We start from the raw sequence: 22,097 nt of genomic DNA on the forward strand, positions 1-22,097 counted from the left end.
CTGATGTTCTCAAGGAGCCTGCAAGGCAGAGGCTGCTGCTGGGTGGTCAGCAGTGGGTCCCCCCGCATCATGAATTCGGTCAACTTGAGACGGCAGACTTGCACTTGCATCCTGCCTCCCTAGTCTCATCCTTTCTCATCCTGCCCCGCCCCCTCCCTCCGCACAGATGTCTCAATGAAGTCCGTGGGAAAAGTGCACTTACTATCCTGAATAGTTATGGCAAACATGTCACGCGTGTGGGTGAGGGGCCCCTGCCCCGCGCAGAAAAGCGTAGAAATCAAAGGGGATCATTGTAGACTCTGGGTCAGCTGAGCAGCACTGAGCACAGTGGTCATCTCCTGGGGGCTGATTATCAGCTTGCTTGGGGATCTCAGGCTCTTGCCTGACCTTGGCACAGGGTCTGGCGAATTTGGCTTTCTGGGTGTAGAATGGGTCGTTTCAGAAACAAAGCCATTGAGACCAAGTCGAGGAGAGTTCTCTATTCACTGCTGAATGGAGCTCATTGTACAGAATCGGTGGGCCTCCCCGGACCCCCTTCCTCTGGCCTCCTCCTCCTCCCTTTCCCCCAGCTGGGGCTTTGTCCCAGGGCCCCGCAGGATGCTCTAGCCCAGGCTGTGCTTTCTTCCCATTTTCCTGTCTTAGCAGCTTTGGGGCTGTCCTGTACAGAAGGAGAACTCGGAGCCCCCGTGCACGTTTTCGGCTCCTTGGGCCAACTCTGTTGTCGCGGGTGATGAGAGCGCTTCCTTCCGGGAACGCTGGGAACAAACTGCCAGTTCGTAGGCAGCTGCTCGCGGTGGCCGTGCAGGAAGCGAGAAAACAGTGGGCGCTCATAGCCTCTTCCTGTTCCACGCTCTGCACCGAAGCCTCCCCACCTGCCACCCCCCTGCCTGGTGCCCACCGGCCCCTGGAACAGTCAGGACCATTGAGCTCCAGGGAGAGGCTCATAAATGAATGAACTGCAGTGCTCAGCCAACTCGTGCACTATTAGAGCTTTTCTCTTTCTTCTCTCAGGTCCTGGCATCCTGAACTTTTCTTTCTTGGGATCGGGGGCGAGCCTGTGGTCGTGTTGAATAAGTCGTCCAGTGGGTAAAATGGTTCCGTCCTTTGGTGGGAGAAATGAAGTATGGTAGTTAAGAGATGGGAGGTCGCAAAGTCAGATACTTGGGCGATCAGTGCAGGTGGGCGGGGTCGGGGCTGTGGCCAAGAGGAGGGTGTGTATCCATCTTAACGAGGGAGCAGCTACTCGGCTCCAGCTGCAGCCATGCCAGCCTGCGTACCCACTTGGCCAGATCTTCGGACAGTTAAGAAAAGCCAGAAATCTGGGTATTGTGAAATCACCCAGTTTTTTTTAAGCTCTTTATTGGAATATATTTGCTTTACACTCTTGTACCCGTTTTTGAGGTACACCACAGTGAATCAGCTGTATTTATACATATATCCCCGTATCCCCTCCCTCCTGCGACTCCCTCCCCCACTTCCTGTCCTGGCCCTCTGAGGCATCCCCCATCATCAAGTTGATCTCCCTTTGTTATACAGCAACTTCCCACTAGCTATCTATTGGAGAAAACGGAACTCTCCTACACTGTTGATGGGGATGTAAGCTGGTACAGCTGCTATGGAAAACAGTTTGGAGGTTCCTTAGAAAACTAAAAATGGAACTACCATATGACCCAGGAATCCCACTCCTGGGCATATACCCAGAGAAAACCATAATCCAAAAAGAAACATGTACCATAATATTCATTGCAGCACTATTTACAATAGCCAGGACACGGAAGCAACCTAAATGCCCATCAACAGATGAATGGATAAAGAAGATGTGGCATATGTATACAATGGAATATTACTCAGCCATAAAAAGGAATGATATTGAACTATATGTAATGAGGTGGATAGACCTAGAGACTATCATACAGAGCGAAGTAAGCCAGAAAGAGAAAAACAAATACCGTATGCTAACTCATATATATGGAATCTGAAGAAGTGGTACTGATGAACCCAGTGACAGGGCAAGAGTGGAGATGCAGATGTAGAGAATGGACTTGAGGACACGGGGCTGGGGTGGGGGGCGAAGGGTAAGCTGGGATGAAGTGAGAGAGTAGCATAGACATATATACACTACGTTGGCAACTAGTCTTATAAAAAAAATTACTGTGCACTACGTAGGTCAAACCATACCACATCCACATATTTTGGTTACTGTATATTTTTTAAGCCTCTTAGACGATAGGAAGGTTAAATGGGCCAGGCTCTGGCTTTGGGAAAGTCTTTCTGAGCCTCAGTGTACTCCTCTGTAAATTAGGAATACTATAGGAAATCCATACTCTGGAAACAGAGGCAAATATGTAATGTCATCAACAGCATCTCCCAATGGGAAGAGCATAAAATAAAATCATCTGGGTTTCCAGACTGTGTGGCCATCCTGTAGTGGATAATCAGAATAGTAGCTAACACTGGGCTCATGTTGAACGCCAGACGTTATTATACGTGGGTTGTAAGAACTATCTTGTTAAAACCTCACAACTCTTAGGCTGTTAATAGGTATTATTAGTAGGTATCAATAGGCCCATTTTACAGATGGTATAACTCAGGCTCAGAGAGGAAGTAATCTGCTCAAAGGCATTTATTACTAAGTGGCAGAGACAAGATTTGGACCAGGACAGCCTGATTCCTGAGGCTGTGCTTTTGCAACACTAAACTACACTGGTTTCCAGTGTCATGGAGCCTGTCATCTCCATCCTCACCACCATCATTAGCATTAAGAAATACAGGAGAAGGCTGGGGAGGCAGGAGGGAGGCACTCAATCCCCCCAGACCCCACCCCTTTGAAACCTCCAGACATTCACCCTGCCTCTCATTGTAGGAAGCCTCTGCCTATCTGTCTGTTCCAGCCCCGGAAGGAGGCTCCTCTGTTCCTAGGCACAGCCTGGAGCTGAGGATGTACCCCCTGCACCTGCTGTAAAGCTCTCCGCTCCATCGCCACGTGCCCACATCCTGGGATCCGTTTGCCCCCACGGCTTGAATCAGCAGTTCTGTGTGTGGCCTCTTGGAAAGATTCCAGACGTGAAGCACTGCTGAATCACAGTTTTCCCAGAGCTGGGATATGCTATCTTTTGAACAAAAGATGTCCCGGTTAGAGGCTCTGGTGAGGAGCTGAAGAAGAGGAAATGAAGGAGGGACGAGGGAAGGACACATACAGACATTTATTTTGGCAAAAAAAGGATGAACCCAGGATTTTCTACCAAGAAACTTGGATTCTAGGCCGGGTTTTGCTGTAAATGGCGTGTGACTGTTAGGAAATTCTGGATCTCATCTGCCTCACCAGAAAATGATGGGTTTGATTCAGGTCAGGGCAGGAAATGCGTTTCATCTCACTGGAAAGCAGGAATCTACCAGTAGTGTCTGCTCATAGGGCTTTGTTGAAAATTTGAGGCCAAGTAATTGCTTAGTAATAGCCACCTTGGGCATCATTCGCCTACCCTACACCTCTAAGTGTCTTTCTGGCTTTCACAATCTTGGATTCTGGGGCTCACAGCTTTGGATTAGATCCCTGTGGAACAGAAAACCCATTGAGCAGTCCTAGAAGCTGTAGAATAGAGCATAGTGTCTTCACTTGACAGCATTGGTTCCAGCTGGGCCACTTGCCATCTTGGTGACCACAGCCAATGGGTGCCAGATTGGTAGGTGCCGCGTGGCCTGTGCCTGGGAAAAGCTAATTATTGGGCTGAGCTGGAGATGCGGCTTGTGTTCCGAGCTTCAGGAAGGCTTGTGTGCAAGGAGAGCCTGGGTGGCCAGCTGCAGAAGGACCTAGAGCCTTAGACGGTCTACCAGCACCTCTTTGGCTGTGTTGGGTGGAGGCTACAGTATTTCTCAGGTTTTTCTTGGCACGTGGCAGGCATGTCCTGTTTCTGGTCTGAAATGCCTTCGAGCTGTGAAAAAACACTATAAAGTGACAGTAATTGCCTTCCAAGAGGAACTAACATCTGTGGCTTGCCGACTCGACGCTAGGACTGAGCAAGACTCTGAGAGATCAGTTTGGTCCGTCTTTACAGTGACTGTCGAGGTGGTTATTATTATTGTTGTTGTCATTATAAGTTAAATAAATAATTAGCTGAAGATCCACAGCAAGGAAATGGGACGATCCGGTATTTCCTAGTAACATGTGATCCAATTCCCTGCTCTGTAAGGCTTCCTAGTGCCAGCAGCTCGCAGAACCATGAACTGTGGTTTGGTGATTGTGATTTACCATGTGGTTGTCCCACTAGAAACCAGTGTAGTTTAGTGGTGCAAAAGCCCAGCCTCAGGAGTTGGGCTGTGCTGGTCCAAATTCTGTCTCTGCCACTTAGTAATGAATGCCTTTGAGCAAGTTACTTCCTCTCTGAGCCTCAGTTACACCATCTGTAAAATGGACCTATTAATACCTACTAATAATACCTATTAATAGTCTGAGTTGTGAGGTTTTAATGAGATAGTTCTTACAACCCACCTATAATTTATAATGTCTTGCATTCAGTATGAGCCCCGTGTTAGCTCCTGTTCTGATTATCGTCACTACTGATCAATCATGTGACCGTAGGATAACTGCATGAATAAGGGGGAGGTGGCAGTACAGTTGTCTGCAGTAGTCAGGCAGCAGCCGGAGGGCCGGGAGCTTTACTTTCTGGCAGAAATGCGTGTTCAGCGTCTCAGGTGGGTGTATTCAGAATGCTGTAGTTCTGAGAATTATAATTCTGTGTACTTTGTAAAGAATTACAAAACCTCTGGAGGCACACGCAGAACAAAATGTTATATACAGTGGTTTAGGTTTTTGGTAACCATTTGTGCTCAAAGATACACACACCGAGCTGAGAAACACTAAAATCATTGCTGAGTTTCCAGGCGTCTGTGGTTTCTCTTATCTTCCCAAGACTGGGGATGGTCAATGGCCAGCTGCCAGGGCTGGGCCTTCGTTTTGAAGTTCTGTTGCTCATTTCTGGGGTCTGGACTGAAAAATGTGGAGGGAATGCAGAAGGGCAAAGAGGTCTCTAAAGTATTAAAATTTTAAGACAAAAGAGAGACAGATCGAGGAGATTCCACCCCGTTTTAGGGTCCTCATCACATCTGTCACCATCTCTCTGAAGCAGTGAGAGTCCCCTTGCTCTCACTGTGGGGTTTCTGCTTTCTCCCCTGAGTCCTGTTTGAAGGTGAGTTTGCATTTTCCAACAAGGTGAGTCTGTGTGGTGCTGGCCAGCGTTCACATTCCAAGTGCAGCCTTTCTCAGAGAACAAGGGTGGTCTGTGTCCTTGGCCTCCCTCCCTCATCACCCGGTGCCGCCCGCCACGCACGTGCCCCGCCTTCATCTCAGGAGCCACCACCGTGCGAGATAAGCTCACTGTGACATCCCACGGGAACGTCTAGACAGAAAGCCCCATTGTGTGAGCACCCTGATGGCTGTGACCGGATCTCGAGAAGGAGTTGAGAAGGGGTCACGCACCCTGGGTGGGGAATGCTGGAGGCAGGAGGGATATCGTCACCACTTAAGTGGAGAGAAAGGAAGGGGCGGAAACCACCTGCACGCTGCTAGAGACCGAATGTGTGTATCCCCCCCCCAGATTCATATGTTGAAATTCTCACTCTCAATGGGTTGGTATTAGGAGATATGGCCTTTGGGAGGTGATTAGGTCATGAGGGAGGAGCCCCCATGAATGGGATTAGTGCCCTTACAAAAGAGACCCTGGAAAGCTCCCTTGACTCTTCTGCAGTGTGAGGTCACAGCAAAAAGACAGCTATCTGTGAACCAGGAAGCTGTCACCAGACACCAAATCTGCCAGCATCTTGACCTTGGACTCAGCCTCCAGGACTGTGAGAAATAAATTTCTGTTGTTTATAATCTGCTCAGTCTGTGGCATTCTGTTAGAGCAGCCTGAACAGGCTAAGACACACCCATCATGAAATTTCTCGGGTGCACAGAGCACAAGCATCAGCGTCCCAAGCATGTGTCAGATGCTTGGTGGCTGGCTGGGTATCAGAGGTTGGGGTCCTAAGAGAAACTTTTGGTTTTTCACTGGCTGTCCTGCTCACCTTGGATGCTTTCAGTCTTGTGTTGCCCGGGATATAGTACAAGGGTTCTCAGGCTTCAGTCTACATAAGACCTGCCCAAGAATGTCTAATAAAAATGCAGATTCTTTGGCTCCTTGCCCAGAGATCGTGATTCAGTAAGTTCACTCTATTAGAAACACCAGGATATTAGGTAAGGGACCAGTTTCTGGCAGTTTACAAACCTGAGCACCAGTCCAGGCTCCATCCCTTATCGAATCTGTGTTTTTGAGCAAATAGTCCTGCTGGAACATCAGTTATCTGATCTGTAAAATGGGGAGTATGAGACTTGCCTTGGCAGAGCTGCAAGTCGTTCACGTGCTTGGCACAAAGTAAGCATTCAAAATGAAGTAGGGAATTTACCCATTTCACTGCTCTACAGCTATCTACAATAACTCTCAGTTCAGAAGAATTGTGGTTGAGTAGGGTTGGGTGTGGAGGGTTATGTCTTAGCCTTCATAAGCCTGAAAGAAAAAAAACAAAGGGAAGATTATCTCTGAGCATTTAACCAGGGACCAGACATTTAAAATACCTGGTTTTATTTAACGTTCATGACAACCTGTGATGTCAGTGGTATCCCGTTTTCAAGGCAGGAGGTGACTGTGTATCTGGGTTTGCGTGAGACAGTCCAGGTTTACACCTGTTAAGCTGGCGTACTTATCAGTGCTCCTTTTCACTTACGGTAGTTGCCAGGCAATACATTCTATGCTTTAGTGTCTTGCCGTAGCTCTGTAGGAGAATACAGACTCACCCGTTCATACTGTGTAAATGAGAAAGGTAAAGTTCACCGAAGCTATGAAGCTTGGCCGAGGCCACTAGTGTAAGTGGTTGTTATCTGCTGACTCGCCAACTCCAGTACTTGGGAACATGGTTATATGTGGAGACAGGGCCTTTAAAGAAGTGATTGCATTAAAATGAGGCCTTTAGGGGGTCCCTGATCCAGTCTGACTGGTGTCCTTATAAGAAGAGGAAATTTGGGCACAGAGACCCCCGGGGGCTCATGCACAGATGTGAGGACATGGTGAGGAGGTGGCCATCTGCAAGCTGAGAAGAGAGGCCTTAGAAGAAAACAACCCTGCTTGCACCTTAATCTTGGACTTCTGGCTCCCAGAATTGTGAGAAGATGAGTCTCCCCTGTGTAAGCCACTCAGGCATGCGGTACTTTGTTATGCTGGCCTGAGCCAGCTGAAACAGGGGTTATGCATGATTTGAATGCAGAGCTGACCCCAACCCTGCCCTCTTTTCCCATGAATGATCCTTCTCTGCCCTGTGCCAGGCCTGCAGCACACGTGACTGCATCCATTTAGGCCTCTGGCCTGATATCCAAACTCAGCTTCCACCGGGTGTTCTCCCGTGAGTGGGTTTCTCCAGCAGGCAGGGCTGCTGAGCTTTTGATCCCGTGAAGAGCTCATTGCATTTCCCAAGGTGCCTGGTGTTTGACAGTGATGAGAGTAAGGTCCAGTCTCCGGATGGCGGAAGCTTCCTCCCCGTATCACCAATCAGAGGTTGTACTATAGGAGCCCATTGTCTATCTGCTGACTTGATGGGCCTCTGGGGGAAACTGGCTCAGAAGGCTTGAATCACAGGATTGTCACCTGTGCACCGAAGTCACGGCTTAACACCCAAGAGCAAACACTATCTTATGATATCATCAAAGCCAGGGAGGAGAACCCCACTTGCAATGACTAAGGCTTACCTGGGGGCTCAGCATGACCAGGAAAGCCAGAAATGTTTGATGCACGCCTGGAATGAAAATGAACACATTCCTCCTCTTCTCTCTGCTTTCTTTATGAAAGCTTAATTGCTTGTTAGAATTAGGCCTTGGGCCCTGATGGGCTCGAAAGTATGTGAGTCTGGCTTCCTGGTCTTACGAGCAAGACTCTCTCAAGGTGCAAACAAGTTTCATTTCTCCAGGAGCTATAATCAGGCTCCTGCCTCTTATTTAAACAGTTAGCTTTGGGATGGAAGGGCACACAGGGTCCTTTTCAACTCATTTCTGGCTCCCTCATGGTTCCCCACTAGGCGTAGTGCTAGCTGCTCAGTTGGAACACGGTAAAAATGTGTGGATGGGTTTGGCTAACATGTTCCTGCTGTATCACAGTGACTGTGTTTTGTCATGACACGTGTGCTAATATCTATCAACCATGTCCACTACCTTTTTAAGAAATACAGATGCTAAAAAAGGATTCCAGTTGTTGTTAAGGTGGTACCTTTTATTTGCAGTATTCTTCCTTTTGATAGGCATTATCTAGGTCGCAGGATGACTTTATCTGAGGTGGGACTATATTCTCCAAAAGAGCTACCGTGAAATAGTGGAGCACAGGTTTTTTTGAGTGCAGGGTGCTGGGGTTGAATCTAGGCTTCAGAACTATCTGTGGTCATTCAATCTCTCTGGTCATCAGTTTCCCCATCTCTATAATGGGAATAATGGTAGTACCTACCGTAAAGTTGTCACGAAGGGTAAATGGAATGATGTATGTATAGAGGTTAAACCAGTGCCTGGAACATGGTAAGAACATAACAAATTATTAGTCATTACCTAACAAGTAGCTTAGTAAATTAAATTACTAGTTACTACTGGTATTCATGACTGTTCTGAACCTTGGTCAAGTAACATGGCCGTGGGATAAAGTTTAGAATAAACCAAAGGAATAAAAAGTGTCTTTATCTCAGGGCAAGGGGCTTCTGAGTGATCATTTCCATTAATGTTGTTGTAATGGCATCTAAATAAATTCAGGACTGATATATTTAGCAAAGAGGGCTGAAGGCTAACCCACAGGTAGTGCAGGATTCTGACAGTCGAGTATTTGTGTGCTTGGTGTAATGTGTATCTCTCATGGAGTGTGGCACGTGGTAGTCCTCAATAAGTGTCAGCTATCAGTTGTAGTAATTTCAGGTTCCTGGGATGTGTTTGCAGACTTAGGGAGAGTATGGATCATTTTGTTTCCAAGGCCAGAGTGTTTGTACAATACATTTTGGTTCTATCAAGGTCAGTCTTTGGAGAGTGAACCTGCCACAGTGGTGCTGTTAGACAAATCAACCTGAAACTCAAATGGCTGAAAACAACAAGCATATGTTCTCTCTGTGTGGAAAGGCTGGCTAGGAGTTGGCTGATCTAGGCTGGGCTTAGCTTCAAGCTGCAGATTGGATCAGGTTTGCCCTGACTGTCTCTCATCCTCCTTGGACCAGCAGGCTACCTGGGTCCATGACAGAAGCACAAGAGGTCATGCTCAGTCACGCAAACACATTTCAAGCTTCTCCTATGTCATAACTGCAAACAGGCAAACCCAAGTTCAAGGGATGAGGAAGCACGCTCTGCAAATAAATGCAAAATCACATGACCAGAGGGTGTGGATCTTGGGAGTGGTAGAATTCAGTCTACCCAGTTCCCCACTTGACTTCCCCAATCTAGTCATCGCAATAGATGATACGAAAGGGCTCTCCTTGCTTTAGGTGGTTCCCTGGTTCTGGGTCCGCACATTAAGATTCTAAAAGCACTCCACTGTAGCATCCGAGCACGTTGCAAATTCCCCTTTGGTCTCCGGGAGCCTTTCCTCTGACAGACAGGAATTTACTCTACTGTAAACCAAAAAGTCCCAATTTAGACAGACACGATAGATTAGGCAGACAGCATCATTGACCCGGTTCCACTTCGTTAGTCTTTCCAATTAAGGAGGATGTTACCGAAAGTGAGACCTCACAGAGATACGGTGGTACCCTGAATCCTCTGGACTGAGCCTCTGTAGGGAGAGTCTTCTATTTCAAACGTGCACAGAGGGAGGGGAACACAACTTTGTTGGTAGGTGAATCCTGAGTGTTAATGATGTGGCCATTTGTGAGTTACTTTTCTTCTTGGTGAGGTAATTAACATGCTAAATAGATAGCATTTTTGCTTTCGTTTTTCAGAAGCTTTTTAATGAATGTTAGTCCCCTGACCCTGCGCCCAGAGGGTCTGTGACCTCAGAACACCAAATAAAGAGTTGGTTGCGACACTGTTTCCAAGGATCAGGCTTTGGGTTTTGTCAACACAGTTGTCAGAGGTTTCCTGTGGTTTCCTGGGAAGGTCTTTTCCAGGGAAGTTGTTCAGAGGGGTCCAGGATGGCATTCTCCCCTCTCCACCCCACCGTGGGATTCTGAGCAGTGAAGCGTGAGCCCCAAACAATAGCCAAATGGGCTGTGAAGTACAGCTTAATTAATCTGGGCACACACCCAACACCCCGTGCAGTGCTTTGCAAGGACCTGGCTTTAAAAATGGGGCTAATGTCTGAGTCTGAGAAGCAGTGTCTTATCTTCTTGTCAAAATCTGGGTGGTGGGAGCTGAATGAAGAGAGGGACAGACAGACACACAGAGACTGACTCTGAGCTGATGCACGGACGTGCACGCTCTTACTAGACGGCACGCGTGGGATCTGACCCACACTGCCCGGCACGGACCAGGATGATGGCCTTGCCTCCCGAAGACTGGAATGGGCCCCGCCTGGTATGCTTGCCTGACGGGAAACTGGGAGTGCAGGGTCCACTCTCCCCGCATACGAGTGACACCAGAGCTGGCAAGGGGGCCTCGGTGAGGGATGCTAAAAAATGAGCCTCACTTGCAAAAAAGTGGTTCAGTGAAGGTTCTCCCCCATCATAGTTGCCACCGCTTTCCCGTTGAGAAGGAGCTGGTCAGGGTTTGAAGACAGAGGCCTGCGGTATTTGGTTCGAGACTTCTCCAAGTCCCTTCATGGGCCAAGGCTGCAGTGTGGGGAGAAGGGGAGAAAATGCCCCCCCAGTCTCTTCCTGGGCACGAGGAACATTCAGTACTGGGGTGGAATGTGAAAATTAGAGTAAGATGTTTTCTTGGCAACAACCTTTGAGCTGCACCATTGGAGAAATGCTGGGAATTAGAAGTGGAATCGGGAGAAAGGATTCCCTCATCTTGAAGGAAAGGACAGAACAGATGAGAGCCCAACATGTTCCTGTGGTCAGGCCTCTGACCCTCACCCCAATTAGACATCATTATAAAGAGGAGGAGTGATCAAGAAAGTGAGTTCACTTAGGTAGGGGTTTAAGGTGTTCCAATTTCTCTCCACTTCCTTTTTTAAAAATTGTGGAAAGAACACTTATCACGATATGAACCCTCGGAACAAAATGTTCAGGGTAACGTACAGTTTGTTAACTCTAGGCTCTGTGTCACACGGCACACCTCCGGAGCTTATTCGTCTAGTGTGACCGAAACTTTGTACCCGATAAATAACATCTCCCCGTTTCCCTCTCCCTCCAGCCCCCGCCAGCCACCCTTCTCCTCTCTGCTTCTATGAGAGTTTATCTTATGTTCCCCACATACGGTGAACCATGAAATCTGTACCCCCGCGTTCATGGCAGCCAAATTCGTGATAGCTGAAACATGGGAACAACTTCCATGCCCACTGACAGGTGAATGGATAAAGAAAATGTCATATATATATGTGTGTGTGTGTGTGTGTATATATACATCCATATATATAATATTTTTATATATATACACACACACACACACACAGTGGAATATTATTCAGCCTTAAAACAAGGAAATCCTGCCATTTATGACAGCATGGATGAACCGTGAGGTCATTATGCTAAATGCAATAAGCTGGGGTCACAGGAAGACAAATATGGCACGATTCCTACATTTCCTTCTTGTTCACAGCAGAGGCCAGTGGTCTGGGGCCCATTTGCATGGCTTCCTCAAAGCCTGTGTTGGAACATCTGCTCAGATAAAGCAAAGCTTCCAATTGAGTTTGCACTTCGGGGTCCTAAAATCCTGCCCATTCTCTGTAAGAGGCAACTTGAGGTTACTTTCCCAGAATCATGAATCCAAGATGATGAAGTTCGCAGACGGCCTAGTCCAGACAGAAATAGCCGTTATGTGCCGAGCTTCCTGTTTTCTTTGGAATCCGCTTGCTGAAAACCACTGCCTCCTCCCCAGCCATGCCTTCCTCCTCTGTGCCCACCCTGCCCCCACCCGGGAGTTCATGTTTAATGACCCGAGACATGACCACCAAGCATTTCCAGTCAATTGGCTTTTGTAGCCAGTGAATGAATGGGACTTTCTCTGGCCTTCTCTCTGCTAAAAGGAATCTTCCCCAGCCCATTGGAATGTGCCACACAGACCAGGAATTAAGCTCTTTCCCTCTGTCTCATTCCTTGCCTCATTCTTTCCAAGATCAGACACAACGTGGTGGCCTTGCCCCTAATGGGGACTTTATATTCTTTCAGGTTTATTTCCAATCCTTTTATGGACCCATCTTCTCCTTCACATCGATGATTTGAACACACTTTGAGATACTTGGCGAGGGGGCTTTCTTTCTTATTTCTTTGCACTTACACTTTATCGTTTTGCACGATCTCCATGAGGGTGTCCCCATATACCCCTAATGAAAGATTTCAGCCTCCTTCGTCATGTGGGTGTGGGAGGACGTGTGGGAGGGAGGTGGGGCCAGGCTGTCCTCTAGTCGCATGGAATGGGGGCGACAGCCTGGGGCCATCCTCCCTATGGGGTTGCTTGAGCACGAAAGAGATACAGCTTTGTTTTAAAATGATGCCACGGTAGTAGGTTCCACTTCCTCCACCACTCACGTGTGTTTTCTCCTTTCTTCCCACAGGACCCACACCCAAGCCCTGTGATCACCCTGGAGACCCAGGTGAGTAGCTTCCTGTGGTCTTTGTCACTTTCTCTGCACTGATGTTCCTGGACCAGTTCTCAGGGAGCGTTCACGCATCCTCTTGGCTCCAGGACTCAGAAAGGCTGGATGGACACGTGAGGCTGACCTCCTGCCCTGTTGGGATGTGTGTGTGCACCCACGTGTGTTCTCAGGTTCTGAAAGCATGATGGGAGGAACCAGACCTGTTTCTCTTGAGCTTTTTTCTGCCCTTTGCTTCTGCCCAGTGGTCACGAGGAGGTGAATGCAGAGGGAGAGCGGAGACAGAAGGGCCGTGCAGTGGGGACGGCTGCTCTTTTAAGCCTTGGGTTTGGAGGACTTTCTCCCCCGGGCTGGTAGCTGTGTCCTTGTGTCTGCTCGTGCATCGGGCCATTCTGAGGAATCTGAATCACAGTGGCATTTCTGTGTGGGGCAGGTGAGCAGTGGGCCTTGTGAGGAGGGCAGGGCCCTTCCTGTCCACTTTCTGCTTTCCTGGGAGCTAGGACGGTGGGGCAGCTGTGAGTCCAGCCCACCCAGGGGGAGCCCCAGAGCTGCGTCTTCTGGCCCTGCGGGCTCCCTGACCCTCTCAGCCTCCGTCTCCCCATCTGGCATGTGATTGCTGCAGGGACAGTGCCCGCCCCACAGGGCGGTGGTGAGGATGACAGGACAGGGTGTCTGTGAAGTCAACTGTACACGCTCAGCGCTTGTGTTAGCTTTTTGAAACCAACAGAAAACGGTTGCCTTTCTTGTGGGACTTGAAGGGGTGTATCTTTGGGTGGATCATTTCCTTAGCTCTCTGGGTTGGTCGGACAGTGAAGAGAGAGGACAGGGCCCCGCCAGCTCCCCACAGCTGACACAGTGTCAGGGGAACGTAGCTGAGCTTCTCAAGGCTCCTCGGTGACGCCTGCGGTTCCTGGGACTGCCTGCCTCCCGGGACCACCTGCCTCCACCCTCCACCCTCCGCACAGGCCTCTCTGCACGGTCTTCCCCAGGGAAGTGAGGAGCAAGCCCAGCCTATTCCTCCTTCGTTCGTCAGGAAGGCCAGACGTCGTGAGGAAAGTGCATTCTCAGGGTCTCTTTGGGCTCTTCTGGCCTCTCACTCCCCCCCGCCCCCCGCCCCTACACACTTACTTATGTCGGCTTCAGTGATTACCAGACAACAGAGCTGGCAGGGAGGAACAGTGGGGGGGGGACTTTGAGGGCATAAACACCCGGTTTTTAGTCCCTGTTTGGCCATCCTCTGGTCTGGTTTTTCCCAGACTTCTGCCGGTCACCTGTCACCTCAACCATATCTGCCATATGTGAATTGTAGCTGTTCTAAGTCACCTAAAAGTACATTTTCCCTTAAAAATGAACATATTTTACTTCCAGAAGTAGACTTATCCTAAGCTAGTGATTCCCAATCAGGGGTCTCTTTGAGCCCCAGAGGACGTATGGCAACGTCTAAAGACATGTTTGGGTATCTCACCTTGGCGGGGCGGGAGGGAGGGGGCTTTACTACCGACATCTCGTGGGCAGAGACCAGAGAGGCTGCTGAATATCCTACAAGGCACAGGATGCCCCCACGGGAAGAATTATCCTGCCGAAATGTCAGTGGGGCTGGGATTGAGAACCACTGTCTCAAGGAGTAATATTGGTGAAATCACAAGTTTGACGTGCCAGTTATATTTTGTTGCAAAACATTAAATGTTAAATTAATACAATTGAAAAACTCCTTTGGGGACTCTCTACAATCATCGCAACGTTCTTTCCCAGTGTGTGCCGCGCTTTGGGAAACATGTCTCTCCCCCCCACAGATTATGAGAGAACGTCCAGGGTGCTTTAAAATTCTGGCCCTTCTCTTCTTTATCCGTCTTTCCCCAGAAGGAAAATTCATTAGACTCAGGAGAACCCCTGGGCGCATAGTCTGCACCCAGAATTCTGGAAGCCACGTCGGGGGTGGAATGGCTGCAGCCTGGGTGGTTCTGGCTGGTTCTGGCCTTGGTCCTGCTGAATCTTTCACTGTGGACTTCACCCTGCCAGCCCTTCAAACCCTCCTTGGGAAAGAACAGTCACTTGCCCTGGCTCTGGCCAGCAGACTGTGAGTGTGACAGCTCACTCCCACCTGCACAGTGATTGGCCCCCAGAGTCACATCCGTCTGTCCGAGGGACCTGAGCCTGCCTGCTCGCAGCCGGCTGTGGCATGCGGTGGGCTTTCTGCGTTGGTGCCAGGCCATTGGGGGAAATGACTCAATTTGTCTCCAAACAACATGCCACCGGTCTCATCTGGTGCTTGGTCTTTGGGGAGCCGTAGGATGCTGTTGTCTTTCCCCGAGTTCCGATTTCCCATGTTAAAGAGACCTTGGAAGCCAACCAAATGCGCGTGTTTTTTTGTAACTGTTGGCACAAGCCCACGGCCAGATCTGACTTTGTGCTGGGCCTCAGCCCATTGTGGGAGTCGCTGTGGGATCCTCTCCTCTTCAGCTGCCTGCAGGCAGGTCACATGAGAGGGGCAGGGAAAGGTTTTCTGGCAAAATGTGGCACCCCAGATATGACCCTCATGGCACGAGCAAGGTGGCAGATGTGGCTGAGCTTGGAAGAGCCAGCCATGCAGAAGTGAGCAGCGGATGTGCTCTTAGCCCTGGGTCAGTTCCCACCTTCTCCCTTCAGTGCCCTTTGCTCCCAAGAAAGGCATCACTGGCTCCATCCTGGCGCCCAGGTGCCACAGATGGGCCTGACGTTGAGATTTCACTGAGAGCTGTGTCCGTAGGTCATGCCTCAGTGGCGGGCTTGTCCAGGGCCCAGTCTGCATAGGGACGTCGTCTCTCCCTAGTATTCACCGCATCAGCCCACGCCCAGTACTTGGTGAATCTGTCCCGGGGCAGCTGTTCTGAGCTGGGGGAGATGGACTGATTGGCTGCTGAGGTCTCCTCTAATGCTCTCTGCCATTGGCACAGCAGAGCCCCGCATCTGTTGGCATCAGCAGGACTCTCTCTGCTTAGCGGCCAGATTAATCCCTGATGTCAGCTTCCCTGCAGCAGGCTGCCGTGGGGGGTACTGAGGACTCCCTGACTTGCAGTGGTGAATGCTCTTCTAGTCTCCAGATGGTGGTTACCCAGGAACCAAGTGACCTAGAGTTGAAAACAAAATGTCTGAAAGGAAATTAAATTTTGTTAGCGGTATTGTCACAATCCCCACTCTTACTGAAATTTACCACTTGCCAAGAACTGGCTTCTCCCATTGAATCCTCAGATGCCATTATTAGGTAGGTCTTTTCATGATACCCAACTTCCAGATGAGGACCCTAAGGGTCAGAGAGGTTAAATAACTTGCCCAAGGTCACACAGGACCTAGCATTGGTGAGTGTCAGACTTGGGGCCATATGACATCAGAATCTATTTTCTCAACCTCTCTCCTGTTTTTCCAGAAAAAAAAAATAGTTGCCTAGAAAAATTTGCTAATGCTCAGAAAACCTGGAGGGACAAGCTCGATGTATGCACCCCAAGGTCAATGTAGATAAATAGATGAATGGATGGGTAGTGCTTTGTGCAAGTATCCACAGATATGCTTAGATGAGCAGGTGGACGGATGATAGATGGATGATAGGTGGATGGATATATAAGTAAGCAGATAATAATGCTTTACGTGGTGAGTAATTCTTTGACAGATAGTTTGCCACAAGGCCTGTGGGTAAAAGGGTTTAAGCAATAGACCCTATAGAAAATTTACTTTAAAAACAACAAAAATGAAACGGCTCCCTGTGCATCAATAGTGTTTTGGTAAATTTGAATGCTTATTATTTGATTCTTTCTCATTGATCCCCAAGATGGTTTATCATTTCTGAATTCACGCCAGTTGGCAAGACCTTTCATTATTTAGTTTTAGCTTCTCCGCCCCCTCCGCAACATCTTTACTGTCAATTAGTTCATGACCTCTGCTCTAACACCGAGACCCCCCGGGAGTTGTAATAAAGGAACTCTTCAGTAGAGTAAAGACTTGTCGATCTGGGTCTGCTTTACTTGGAGGGAGCAAACCTTCCTTTACACTGAGATTCCTCTCAGGACCTGAAGATCAAGGGCCTCAGGAGGAAAACTCCTGACTGCTCAGCTTTCAACAACTAACCAAGTACTTGAATTTCTTGAATAACCAACTGGAGGTATAAGGAGAGGGAGTTACATTCACATTATTTGAAGATGATGCTGGGGTCACTGAGGATTGTGAACAAAACTCACGAAGAAAACGAGTAGCGGGTGGAAGGAAATCAGTCCGTGAGAAATTCATCCATTCATCCAGTTAGTTATTTAATAGTTTGGGGGCCAGGAACAGGCCAGGACTTGATGCTAAAGATACAGCAGTGAACAAGACAGGAGGTGTCTTGTCCAGAGAGCTCCCATTCTGCCTGGGGGAGTCAGACAGTGAATTCAAGAACAAATAAATATGCCCATAGAACAAATAAATATACCCCGCGGGGGGGTAATGAGTGAACCAAAATAAGAGCAGTGAGTCTATAAGTGGGAGTGACCGGGCACCGCAAGGGGGAGGGTGTTCAGGGAAGTCTCTCTCTGGGTTTCAAGCTCAGGAGGTGACACCGGAGCTGAGAGTGGAAAGAGTTAACCAGGCAAAGAGGTGGTGGTAATCGTGTTCTGAGAGTTTGGCGTGTTATATCTGGGTTCCTGTAAACTTTAATGCCAGTTTTCCTTGGAATCAATTAAAATGTTAGCTCCTTGGAGATCCTTCAGTGCCTTTGTGTCATTAGAATGTCAGAATGGGGCTTCCCTGCTGGCGCAGTGGTTAAGAATCCGCCTGCCAATGCAGGGGACAGGGGTTCGAGCCCTGATCGGAGAAGATCGCACATGCCATGGAGCAAGTAAGCCCATGTGCCACAACTACTGAGCCTGCGCTCTAGAGCCTGTGAGCCACAACTGTTGAGCCCACGCACCACAATTACTGTAGCCCACGCACCTAGAGCCCGTGCTCTGCAACAAGAGAAGCCACTGCAACAGGAAGCCTGTGCACCTCAATGAAGAGTAGCCCCTGCTCTCTGCAACTAGAGAAAGCCCTTGCACAGCAGTGAAGACCCAATACCACCAATAAATGAAAAATAAACTAAAATAAATTAAAAAAAAAAGGAGAACCTCAGTATGAGTAAGGAATTATGTATGAGGTAAGGACTGAGGGGATGGGACAGAGGAAAAAGGGCTTACGTTTGGGGCCGTCCAGTCAAACTAACACCCGGGGCGAGCACTTTGACAGGGAATTTCTGATCTGAGCAATGTTGTGCTGTGATAATAGGGCTTATGTGAGAAATCAGCTAATAGTCATCATTAGCTAATGAGCTGGCTCGTGTTCAGCTGAACCAAGGCCTGAGTCTAAAGCGGTGGTTCTCAACTTGGGGCAAATTTACTATCTTCGTGCTTGGGGACATTTGGTGATGTCTGGAGACATCTGTGATTGTTACAACTTGGGGGCTGGGGATGCTACTGGCATCTAGTGGGTAGAGGAGCAGGGTGCCAAGCACGCTGCCATGCATGCGAGAAAGAATTATCCAGCCCCAAATGTCAGTCGTGCCAGTAGTGAGAAGCGCTGGTGTAACCTCATTTGCTATGTGGACAGCTTATTTTGCAAAGATAGTCCCAGCCACGTCATCGCAACCGTGTAGAAGGCGGTAATTTGTTCCTTCCTTGGTGTTCTCTTGTTTATGTTCAGACATCCCCCTCTCTGGTTAATATCAGACCTCTGCCTCCAGGCTTTTGGCCGTGACACATCAACCCCCAGAGACTCTAGGTTTGAGTTGCCAGTGAAGGCAGAGCAGTGACTCACGATGCGTATGAGCGTGTGCACGGGGTGTGGAGGAGGGAGAACACCTCTCAGAGATGGTTTCCTGAGAGATGCTAGGGCCCAACAGTACAGAGAACGTGCAGTGTTAAAAAAAAAAAAAAATTAGCAAGCCCAGCTACTTGGCTGGGTTCGGAGCGGGTTGGGCCAAGGCTTCTGGACTAACAGAGCAGGACTTGTGAAAATCTCAGCTTTGAGGCCCAGTTCCTCTTCCAGAGGCAGCCCACAGCCTCCTCTGTGCAAACTTCTTTCTCTCGAAGCTCTTCCCCCAAACTCAGGATTAAAGCAATTGCTGTCTCCTTGCCTCGCTTCCAGCTCTGGGCTTCGATTAACCTTTTCCTCCGTGGAGAGTGGTTTGGGGAGTAATCAGGGAGCTTCTGAACGGCTCTTACCTGAGCCTCCAGCCCATTAATTCTTATGGCGCCCGGCATCTGTTGAGAGGACGATGAGACCAAATTGCTTCTCAGCCCATCTGCTTTCCTCCTGCCAGCCTCCTTGGGGGAGCAGAACCTCTCTGGAGCAGACAAGGCTGGGTTTGGGACAAGCCAAAGCCTCCACCGTGGTCTTTTCTTCTGGCTCTGATTTGCTGGGTCTTTAATTAGCCCTGGTGGGAGAGGTGGGGCAGGGAGGTGACCAGCTGGACCGCTGTCTGGGCCAGGACTTGGCTCGCCGGGCAGGGAGTCTGGACCTGGCAGTAGAAACGCTTTCTCAGGGAGGATTTGCGGTCCTGTGGCCATGGTGCCTCTCTAGCCTGTATGACTCAGGGCGAATGAAGTGATGTAACATTCCACAAATAGTCGGCAAGTTCCCCAGAGTGGAGCCACATGCACAGTTTTGAAAAATAGATTGTGTTGAGGTCATTATTCCTCTGTTCTCGGTGGGAGACGACTTCTCCCAAGACATTGAAGGTTTGAGTTTAGCCATTGACTGAGAACACGTCAAATTATTGCTCTTGTGGATAAATGGCCAGCATACATTGACCGTATGTTTACTGTGAGGCAAGAACTCCACATGGTGCGTGTATTTGTAAATGTAGTACTTTTAGCCAGTGTACACTAAGCAGTGGTAACATGGGCTGGGTGCTCTTCTAAGTAAGCTCTTTGGATGGATTCGCTTACTCAGATTTCACAGCTCTCCCCTATGGGAGGTATTAAATCGTCCCTGTTTTACAGATGAGAAACTGAGGCCTAACAAGGTTAAGCTGCTTGTCCAATAGCTACGTGGATCAGCCGGGATTTGGACCTGGCAGTCAAGCTTTCATTTATCAGGAAATATAACCCCATCAGGCAGGTACTAATCGTAGCCCCATTTTACAGACAAACCAACTGAGGCCCAGAGAAACCGAGTTTCCTGTAAAAGTTATATAGTCAGTAAGTGGTAGTGGCTGGAGTAGAGCCAGGTTACAGATGAAACATGGTCTCCTTCACTGCTATGTTGCTAAGACACAGATTAACTATAGAGAGAGATTAGATACAGATGATAGATATGTGTTAGAGATAGAGATATAGACATATAGTTACAAATCTATAACTTAATTATGTGATGTACATGTGATGTATCAATGCAATGTATACATCAGTGCACACAGTCAGCCATCTGAATTTCACATCCCCAGATTCAACCAATCGTGGATCAAAAATATCTGGAAGAAACTTCCAGAAAGTTCTAAAAAGCAAAACTTGAATTTGCTGCATGCTGACAACCATTTGTTTAGCATTTACATTATATTAGGTGTTATAAGTGATCTAAAGATGATTTAAAGTATATGGGAGGGAGGATGTGTGAAGGTTGTAGGCACATACTATGCCCTTTTAAGGAACTTGAGCATGTATGGAGTGTGGTCTCTGTGGGGGGTCTTGGAACCAATCCTCACGGAGGTACTGAGGGACGACTGTATACACATGATACATATATACATTATAATATATGTTATACATTAGATGTCATATATTATGCATTATACATTAGAAAATATAATTCTACATCTGTATCTAATTTATCTCTCTAATCCATATAGCTAATCTATATCTAACATATCTATATCTAATGTATATATGCAGTATATTGCGTACCTTATAATACACATGTGTATAATGTATACACTATAACATATATATGCTCCATATAGATTAGATAGCTAGAGAGATCAGGTAGAGAGATATGGATTAGATGTAGAATACGTATAAATATGGTGTAGCTGTAAATGTAGATGTGGACATAGATTAAATGCAGGTGTAGATATAGCTACGGGTAGATTTATAGGTATAGTTGTAGGTATATTTATAAGTAGAGATAGAGAAGCAGAGATCACTCCCTTGGCGATCGCCAGCAGTCAAGTTTGGAAGTAACAGTCTGCACGGCGTGAATTCCGGGTGCGGAGCCCAGATTCCATGCAGCGGGGGGACCCCTGCAGAGAGCAAGCGAAGTGGCCACACGATGAGGAGGAGACACTCACATGTCACTTCCAGCAGATGCATCTTCTCGAAGAGCACCCCCCCCCCCCACACACAACTTCCAGTACTGAGGGGAAGCCCACGGCGCCACCAGCTGCGTAACGTGGCAGTGTCACCAGATTTGCATCGATTCCAAGCTGGAGGCGGGTGAGCAGATGCTGCTGCTGTTTGGCGTACACAGCGCACGACCACGACCTTTGAGGCTCACTCTGTCTTCTCCACGGGGTTTCCGGGCAGGACAGTGTGTACCCGGCAGCTTAAAAAGAGAAGCTTCCGGGGACTTCCCTGGTGGCACAGTGGTTGGGAATCCGCCTGTCAATGCAGGGGACATGGGTTTGATCCCTAGTCCGGGAAGATCCCACATGCCACGGAGCGGCTAAGCCCGTGCGCCACAACTACTGAGCCCACGTGCCACAACTACTGAAGCTCGCACGCCTAGAGCCCGTGCTTTCCAACAAGAGAAGCCGCGGCAATGAGAAGCCCGCGCACCACAAGGAAGAGTAGTCCCCACGCTCCACAACTAGGGAAAGCCTGTGCACAGCAACGAAGATCCAACACAACCGAAAAAAAAAAAGGAGAGAAGGTTCTGGGGCTAGGATGTTCAGGCTGGGTTTGAAGGTTCCAGTTATCTGGATAATTCAGTGGAGAAAATTGCTTTCACATAAAATAGCAGCACGACAGAGGTCCAGGTGGAGGAAGAACATCAAAGTCAACACTCAGGGCCCAGACTTGGAGGATTTAGGAGCCAGAGAGGATCCAGATGCGCTTCTGCAACATCGCCTGCGTGTCTTCTCCGCACCTAGGACTTTGCTAAGTGCTTTTTATGCGTCGTCTCATCTAATCCTGACGGCAGCACCTGGGGAAGAGGCTCGCATTCCCCTCCTTTGCAGGCGAAGACACTGAGGCATTGACAGGTTAAGTACTTGGTCCAAGGCCACAGCCCTCCTGAGTGGCAGAGGGAGGGCGGGAGCCAGGCCTCCGTCACCTGCAGCGTTTGCTGTGCCCCCGCCCCTCGGGGCTCACTGGGGTCCACCTTTGTGCTTTGCACGTGGGAAAACCCAGAGTGGCTCCACAGCTTCCGTGGTTACCCAGCATC

General features: G+C 48.7%; 1 protein-coding gene across 1 annotated transcript in view; it reads left to right on the plus strand.

Moving 5' to 3' along the window:
- XYLT1 (xylosyltransferase 1) overlaps positions 1-22,097 on the plus strand; it is a 318,736-nt gene that overhangs the window by 83,231 nt on the left and 213,408 nt on the right. The window contains exon 2 of the mRNA XM_057748725.1: positions 12,699-12,737. Within this exon, the coding sequence (XP_057604708.1) occupies positions 12,699-12,737 (39 nt within the window). The remainder of the gene's footprint in view (positions 1-12,698; positions 12,738-22,097) is intronic.

This window comes from Hippopotamus amphibius, chromosome 9 (genome assembly GCF_030028045.1).
Source record: "Hippopotamus amphibius kiboko isolate mHipAmp2 chromosome 9, mHipAmp2.hap2, whole genome shotgun sequence".
NCBI classification, from domain to species: Eukaryota; Metazoa; Chordata; class Mammalia; order Artiodactyla; family Hippopotamidae; genus Hippopotamus; species Hippopotamus amphibius.